The 9,130-nt window shown below is 43.4% G+C and overlaps 1 protein-coding gene across 1 annotated transcript; it reads left to right on the forward strand.

Moving 5' to 3' along the window:
• Positions 1–1,732: 1,732 nt before the first annotated feature.
• Positions 1,733–2,512, forward strand: LOC127304482 (uncharacterized). The gene has a single exon (XM_051335155.2). It carries the CDS (start codon positions 1,838–1,840, stop codon positions 2,324–2,326), a length of 489 nt encoding a protein of 162 aa, XP_051191115.1. The 5' UTR covers positions 1,733–1,837; the 3' UTR covers positions 2,327–2,512.
• The last annotated feature ends 6,618 nt before the right edge of the window (positions 2,513–9,130 follow it).

Below are 9,130 nucleotides of genomic sequence, written 5' to 3' on the forward strand. Positions count from 1 at the left end.
TACGGACGGTTGGAAAGGCCATACAGTTTCCGATGTCATATCTTTAAAAAATGATGTTGAAAGAAGATGATGAAATGACTTGTGGTGAATTGAATTGAAATCACCACTTGAATGGCGGGAATGACACTAATGTTCCCACTTGAGTTAGTTAGCATATGAACAAGCTTTTTCTCAAATACTTGTGAACTAAACTGGCTTTATGCAAATAAACTAGAGCTTAGCAAACCTTACTAGAATGTCTAGCACTTACATTAGTATTAGTTTGCGAGTACTTAAAGTACTCACGGCTTTGTCCCTGGCTATTCAAATGGCCAGAGTATGAAGATGAACAAGGAGATGACCAGCAGGACGCCTACGACAACTAGGAGTCTTCCGACGTCAAGCGTTGGCCTGTGGACTAGAGAGTCCTTGTATCTTACGCTTCCGCTATGAACTATGAACTTGTGTTTGTTCGTTGATCAATAGATCAACTATTCGTGTAATATGGATCATGTGATTCCAATTTGTAAGACTTATGGTTTGTAATGAATGATGACTGTGATACTTAACTATTATGCCTCGCAACAACAATATTCCTGGGATTGCGATGTATGACATAATAGGCATCTAGACTTAAAAATCCGGGTGTTGACAAGTAAGGAGTCAAACAATTAGAAGAAAAAAATTAGAAAAATGAAATTAGAAAAAAGAAAAACAATTTGAGAGAATAATAGTTAATCCCGGTTGAGCTTACGAACCGGGACTAAATGTCCTCCAGATCAAACAATGTATCGCAGCCACGTGGAGCACAATTAGTCTCGGCTAGTAACCGGGCCGGGACTAAAGATTTCGCTTCTAGTCCCGCCAATCAGGACTAAAGCCCCTTACGGACTGGGACTGAAGGGCATGTTTCCACTAGTGCAACGTGTTCCCGGGCCTACTTGCTGGCCGCTGTTTTCGGACGCCTTATTGGGGGTAACCCTAGAGGTGATCTAATTGCATTCACTTATGGGATCCACACTGCAGTTTTCTTTTTGAGATAATTAGATTTTTGTTCAACAACCCTCGCTCTGCTAAGTTTTCTTTGTGTTCCTAAACTTCGAAATAAGATAAGGTCTTCTTTTTCTTCAGGTCTCTCAAATTATCTAGTACTATATATGCCGTCATGTGATGCTCCCATGATCTACTGATCTAGTCTAGAGTGATGTGGACTACTGAACGCCATTCCTTTTAGTAAAAGTATCCTAGTATTAAATTCATGGAAAAAAATAGTGCGCTATTCCAACGCTAATAGCACGCTATAGCATATCTGGAGAGCCGACGCTACGCTATTTCGGCGCTATAGCGCGCTATTCGCGTTAATAGCACGCTATAGCATGCTAATAGCGTATTTTTAGACCCACGCTATTTTGTTATAGCGCGCTATTCTTTTCCTTGATTAAATTGTAACTCTTTTTTTCTTGCAGATAAGGACGGCCATGTTCCAAAAGTATACTAGTCAGAAGAGCAACAAGACATGATATTGATCACTAGTAGTACGAACCAACTAATTATGCGTGTGGTCTCTGTAGCAATGATCTTGTTCAGTTCCTTGAGGCAGGGTGAGAGCACCAGTAGGCACCAAACTTTGCTGGCGTCTTCCTCCGCAGCTACAGGCGTGGTGGAGAGCCCACCCAGGCAATAATGCAACTCCCAGATTTAGGACGCGGTCTGCTTGCCACATTTGCCATCTATATACACACTCGCTCCCACGCACATAGAGCTCATATCATCACTACTAGACGGAATCAGCAGCAGCACCAAGAGCAAAGAGCCAGACCAGTTCTGTGAACTCAAGCCTTCTCCTTCTTCTGAATTCATGGAGGCTCCACCACCTTCTCTCATCTCCGTCACAGCCTCCATGGACGACGACGCTAGCTACGGCGTCGACCTGTCGCTGTCGCTCGCCTACATGCCACCATTGTCATCGTCGCCGCCGTCTGCTACTGCTGCTACTGCTTCAGGTGGTAGCAATGGCAATGGCAATGGTGGCGGTGTTAGGTTGTTCCCTTGCCTGTTCTGCAACAAGAAGTTTCTCAAGTCGCAGGCGCTAGGGGGACACCAGAACGCACACAAGAAGGAGCGAAACGTCGGCTGGAACGCCCACCTCTACACCACTCCCATCAACCCTGCTGCCGATGCTCCTATGCCCAACCACCAGATGTACCCCATCCAGGTCTCCCACTCCTGCCACCACCAAGAGTACCCCCAGGTCGTCGGCAACGACGGTGGAGGCTGGTGGCGCGACGGGGACGGCGGCGAGAACCAGCAGCCGCTGAGGAAGGTGGACCTTAACCTCAAGCTCTAGCTATCTAGTAGCTCTGTCTTAGTTTCTTTGTTATTTTCTTCTTCTTTTTCTTCTTCTTTTTCTTCTTCTTTCCTTTTAACTTGTGTACTGCTTGATTAATTAATGAGCCTTCTGCCGAACTGCCGATCGTGTAGCTGCTGTAAACTTCTTCAAAAAATGGGACTCGTCGATCTGTGTTTTCCGTCACCACGGTGTCGTACTTTCGCCAGAGAAGAAGACAGGGTCGAGTTTAATTATGTCCACATACCACATCTTAGACATATATAGCTACATGCATCCGTGATTCTTGCCTACATTGCCATCCATGGATGTTACCTTGTTATTATGCACATAATTATTTTTAGGGATTATGTGCATACTTGTGTATTTCAGTGAATCTCTACAAAAAAGACCCACATGTAGGGCCCAATTTTATTTGGGGCAGACCGATCGCTAACCTAATTTTGTGACATGGCACGAATTACTCCCTTGCATAATTGTAGGCTGTTTCTCTTGTGCTCTTTACTTAATTTCAACTGCTGGTATTCGTGTATGTATTCTTTCAGAACAGCAAAAAAAAACTTGCTTTCTTCGAAAACGAGGGTATGCCCTATCTAAACGTGTGTGCAAGGTGACTGCGCTAAGTCTCATATGAATATTGTTGAACGTGTAATGTTTTACCTTTTGCATAGCAAATACTCTTTTTGATCGTTTTTGGCCATGATGAGGTATTCCACATTTGCAAGAAAAAAGAGTGAACTGGGAGACGAATGTAGGGATACTTTATCGTGCACACCTATAGTAGGTGCCATTATTATCATTATGTTCATCACACATGCTATAACAAAATTCCTCTCCGTAAAAAAAGAAAGAGAGCAAGAAAAACCACCGAAGAGACAGGAAGATCACTTGGGTTAGAGAAGTGGTACAGAAGTGGATGTAGAACCAATCTCATTTGGAGATCAGTCCGGCAAGATGTGTTCAAATTCCGGTCAACATAGGTTTGAGTGTTTGTTGATTTTTGGGGGGTCGTTATGGCATTTTTTTACATAAAAGGCATTATATGCCGACTGTAAATTAATAAAGCCAGGAGATTCACAAAGAGTCGTTGTACGTTGAGGAGAGTTTTTTTTTTTTTTTTACATGGCTTCTCTTTGTGTGGCGCCTGGTAGGCTCGCTACTTGCTAGCTAGACTACCTCTAGGAATTAGTACTAGAACTTGACTAGTCTGCATCGAATGTTTGGGCTGAAGCACAGGTGTTGATGTTAGAGATTCCCTCTGCTAGCGCGTGCCGCCAAACCAAAATACAGTCCATCCTCATGTACACGACTGCATATGGACACTGTCCAACATTAGAGCATCCCACAGGCCACCGCCACCCGCGTTCTCAATATATAATAGGGTGTGAGGCGATCATAATATATGAACATTTTGAAGCTGGCTGCCAGCGCGGTATCTCCAAATGGCCGGTCTTATTTCTGATTTGCCTATCTTCATAGAAAAAATTATAAAACATTATTTAATGATGCCACCATAATGCATAGTTTCTAGCACACAAATTAGAGTCATAATAATTGAAATACAGAAATAATATAAGTCATATAACAATTGAACTCTAAATTGAATGTGAAGTAACATATAGTCGATGCTCGTATATATTACAACCATAGAACTACAAAAAATTATAAAACTTGACCAAATACTACGAGAATGCTATATAAAAATCATGGCCAGTCAATAATATGTCGTCATAAACATGGGGGACTACTCACAACGGTCTAACATGGTGATGATTAGTGGTATATGAAATATAACAGTATCAAAAATATAAGTTCACCAACAAAGGATAACACACAGTCGAATACTAGCATGCAAAACAACACCGATAAGCTATCTGTAGGGTTCCATTTTACACACGCTGATATGTCTCCAAGTAGTAAGGGATTTAACATAACAAACTTCAAAATACATGGATAAATTTACTGATGTGTAGGCGCTTGAATACCATAGTGCAAATATATAAAGTAAAAACACGCTGACTGGTGAGCTATTCATGAAGGAAACGGATATATGTAAATAACCATTGTGGAAAAGTGGGTTTATCAGTGACGGTATTCTAACCATTGACATTGAGGCATTCACATCAGATACAGGCTCCTAGCAACGAGCCCTTTATCCGTTGCAATAGGGATTTTTGACCCATGTCCATACAGTAGCTCTGTACAGTGTTAGGACCAATATAATTATAGCATAGCATATAAATTTAATAATAAAGCAATATATATAGAATAATACAACCTTATAATTGGCATATTTCCATAAATTCGTAATGAGAGTTCAATGGTATATACAAGTTGCAATGACCAGTATGCAAAATACGGTTTCGTGTTATGAACTTATGAATGCCATTGTTGAGGGAGAAAGTCATTAACATGGTTGGAATGCATAATTGTACAATTTAATTTCTCTCAACTAGTCGCATTCTATTTTCTGTTTGCAAATGGTTCTTATGATCAAGATTGTATATATAAATCTAGACTTATAACTAGAGAATGATTAATTTCTCGTCCATGGTTCCCAATATAAAGCCTATAATAATGACACTTTGCTCCTCTCCTTTTTCCTCACACATATATCCTTCTCTAAATCCAAATTTCTAATTAAATCGGCTAAAATTTTGACAGATTGGTGGTCCCAACTTTCTATACCACCACTCTTAGCCGAGATCATGTTCTGCGTGAGGAGGGTCGAGAGAGGGAAAATTTTCTGTTGGGTGGATAGTGGAGAGATTGTAAAGAACGGTGAAACTTTTGCAAGATATAATAAATTGTATGGGAGCATTTCTGGTGGAAAGGGTGCGGAAGCTGGGATGAGTTTTGGGAAGCACCTATATTTGTGCACTTTCTACAATTGCAAAATGCAGAAGTAGTTCTATTAAGCCATGTCCCCCATATGTGATGTTTGTTTGGGTAAACCAACTCAACATCGAATAACGGTTCGATATTGACAACATAAAAAAATCACCTCTCCGGTGTTACCCTCTCCCAAGAGACTGCCAACAAGATTCATGGGAAATTCACATGTGACACCAATTCCACCAAATTGGCTTGAAGATGCAATAGGAAGACATCATCCCCACCTGCTTTAATGCTATGGTTTGGAAGACTTGGAAACCTACCAAACGTAAACTATTTGCTTACTTGATGATAGACAATAAATTTGGACGGACGATTGGCTTCAAAATAGGGGTTGGCAAAATTGTAGGAATTTCCCTATATGCAATCAAGCCTGAGAATCGGTGAGACATCTTCTCCATAAGTGTCCTTTCATAACGAGGATTCTTAAATAGATTCTAGCTTGGTGTGGTTGCCATAACATCATTCTGACACTTTGGGCAAACCAGGCATCCGTCCGGACAAATCATGCGGTTGACCGTGGAAATGCGAGGATAACCATGTCCTCCAAATCATGCTTATTTCCTGAGAAATATGAAAGAAACGCAAGGCTAGGGTGTCTCGACACCATGCCTCTCCGACAAATGTTGTCATTTGCTAGAATTAAAGATGAAGCGAGAGCGTGGTGTTTGTCTAGGACAACAAAATTAAGCATTGTAATTTCGGAAAATTAGACTCCATTCAAAGTCCTAGCTCGGTATGCGTCTACTTGTACACGTTGAAAGAAGTTTGGACGTAACTGATGTGCGCGAGCTTGAAAAGCCGACTCACAAATCGTAAAAGTTTGGAACTTTTTGACAACTTGTCACAACATACATTAAAAAACAAAATCTACATGTTAACCACATGTCAAGGAAACAGCATTTAACAATTATTTAAAGCATATTTTGTGTTTTTGTTGCATATTAAGCTACATGCCAAATTTAAATTTAAAACTTTAAAATATATTAGTACATTTTGCCGATTTACTTTCTCCGTTCCAAAGTATAATACTAAATGAGCTGAGCTAACAAATATGGAAGGGGGGAGTGCTTCATATTTCTATTGGTTTAAGCACTGTTAGGAGGTGCAGGGGGTTTATCAGGAGAGTTGGTCGGCAGAGCATCCAGAAGCGACTCCGGCGGCCCAGCTCAGAGCCGCTGTGCTGTTTATTTAGCGGTTGTGCGGTAACTGATCTGGCCACGACCGTACCCACAGTAACCTCTTGTCTTCACCCACCGACCTGAACTGAAGTGACCGGCGATGCTGCAGGCTGCAGCCCAGCGAAGCTGCGAGTTTTTTCTTTAAAACGGGGGCAACAACATATTTTCAATAAAGGGGATTTGCTAATATGGAAAGATACTGATTAATCTAAACTCTGCAACAACACAATACCCTAATGGTAGTATACGGATACATACAGCTAAAAAGAGAAAAAAAACTAAGAAATAAAAAGTCCCGCAATGGTATTCCAGCCCTAGCAGCAGCAATACATCTCTCTAAAAGTGACTGCCGTCGTGGTGAATAAACAGATGTCATAGGTAGGTTTAAGTTGGGGCGGATGTGCCCCGAGGGTTCGGGAGAAGGGGGAGATGAAAAACACACACACTTGACACGAAGTTTACCCAGGTTCAGGGCCCTCGTGAGGAGGTAAACTCCCTACTCACGATATGAGATCTACAATGGCGCTCCTCGAACTGTTTGGCTAAAGGTAGAGGAAGCAGTGCTATGGCTAGAGGGAGAATGAGAGAAAATGGTGAAGCGAGGGATCATCCCGTGCAAGGGAATCCTACCACCCCTTATATAGTGGGGAGGTAGGTTACAAGGTGAAACCTGAGTATGGGAAAGCCGTATCTTGAGTATTTTTTTCCTACGTATGTCGTTTGGCTTGTAGCTTTGACCATGTCTCGTGATGTACTCTCTGTTCTGGCCTCCTGGCACTGTGGTGCTGACCACTGTTGAGCTGCCTACTGTTCACTCTTCGTAATCGGTGTACCCTGACTTCAGTTGGAACGTAGTGGTCTCTCTTGTCATGAGTAGATCATCCGTATCTCCTCCTCGTCTGTAGTGGCACGACTGGATCTTGGACTCCGGGGATAGGCACATGACTGTTGGATCTGTGCTGGACCCCATTCCGGTTCTACTCAAAGTAAATCGGATCTTCATCCTTCGAGCCTCCGACTTTGCTCCGGCATAACTTGAATCTTCTGTCTTGAGGTATGGCGGTACTCATATTCCGGCATGTTCATGCCGGTATTCAGGATTACTCAACTCGGTTGACCTTTAACTCGGTCAACATGATATAGAGTGTCAAGCAACGTCGTTTGGTTTACTCATGTAAGCCGGTTATTGGGCATATGACTTAGCCATTTACCAATGCAATTGACCCACCAGAGGTCATCCCCCGACATTAGTCTCCGAAACTGGTGTGGTCCAGCTGTGCCAGCTGATGGGCCGCAGCAAGTTCCCTACTAAATCAACACTTGTGCACCGGGTTAATCATCCCGGTTTAAATTTAATCCGGCATCCTCTTTGCTGATGAATTGCCTTTCCAGCATACTTCTATGTTGGAACCATTATTTAACACATGCTCTCTATCTGCAGCTCTCTCCGGCTTATTTCGGGCCAATTGTTTTTAACTTGTATCGGGAATTTCTCGTAACTCACACATGTCAGGACATGTGCCACTGTTACTGATGCCGCAGTTGTTAGAGCGATCACATCATCGTAGGCTAAAGAGTAGTGTTCCTTCAAGAACCGTGTACATTAAGTGCCAGCAGTTGGAAACCTTGTGGCCCTCGGTGTGGGTACCCGTAAATCGCGCAACCATCGCGATACACGGGTGGTTAGTGGGATCATGTGCGCACCAGATCCGCGCCCGACGATCTCACCGAGGCTATAAATATCGCCCCCTTAGGTCATTTTTGTTTTTTTACTTTCACTTCGTCTTCCTAGAGTTTTCCACTACTGCCGCTGGAGCTCTCCTCGCGCGCACATTGCAGCCACTCATCATCATCGACGACGTCGGCATTTGCCCCGATGCTACCGCAGCCGAACGTGTCGTCACCGCCACCAGTGGAGTTACAGGTCAGTTGGATCTTGAATCATTTTTCACCCGAAGATTAGTTTTTACTCTAGCTCTTGGTGTTCTTCATGTTCTCGATTCAGGATCTTCCTTAGTTCCTTATAATTATTCCCTGTCTTCCTTCTTTTTTTGATCTTTTCCACCAGTACCTTTTGGGACAGGTCGGTTCATTCTCGTCCTATTCCGGCATCTAGTTCCATGGATCCCGAGGAGCACGAGATCGTTGCCGCCAAGGACAAAGTAGAGGAGATAGAGGAGATACCCGGAGACCCTCACACCGGCGGCAGGTGGGAAGGGTCCAATGTTACTCCGGCAGAGGTCGCTTGGATGTACAAGTCGCGACGCATTCCGGCGGGAGTCGAGTGCCGGCTTCCAGCTGTCGAGATAGAGCCGAAGCCCGATCCCAGCGAGGTTGTAGTGTTCACCGCGCACTTTGTGCGCGGCTTCGGTTTACCAGATAGTTGTAGGGATTCGTAGCATAGAAAACAAAAAATTCCTACCGCAAGAACGAATAACAAGCCAAGATCTAATCTAGTAGATGGTAGCAATGAGGTGAAGATAAACATACCCTCGAAGATCGATAAGCGTTAACGAGATAAATCTTGTGGTTGATGTAGTCGATCACTTTCCGCTTTCAAAAGCGCGTAGAAGATCTTGACGGTGCCACAGTCGGTCAGCACCTCCGGACTCGGTCACACGTACGGTGTCGATGAAGAGGTCCTCTCCCGGTCCAGCGGGCAGCGGATGTAGTAGATCCTCCTAGGACTCCCGCTAGCACGACATCATGATGATTGTGGTGGTGGAGA

The sequence above is a fragment of the Lolium perenne genome, chromosome 5, assembly GCF_019359855.2.
Source record: "Lolium perenne isolate Kyuss_39 chromosome 5, Kyuss_2.0, whole genome shotgun sequence".
Classification (NCBI taxonomy): Eukaryota; Viridiplantae; Streptophyta; class Magnoliopsida; order Poales; family Poaceae; genus Lolium; species Lolium perenne.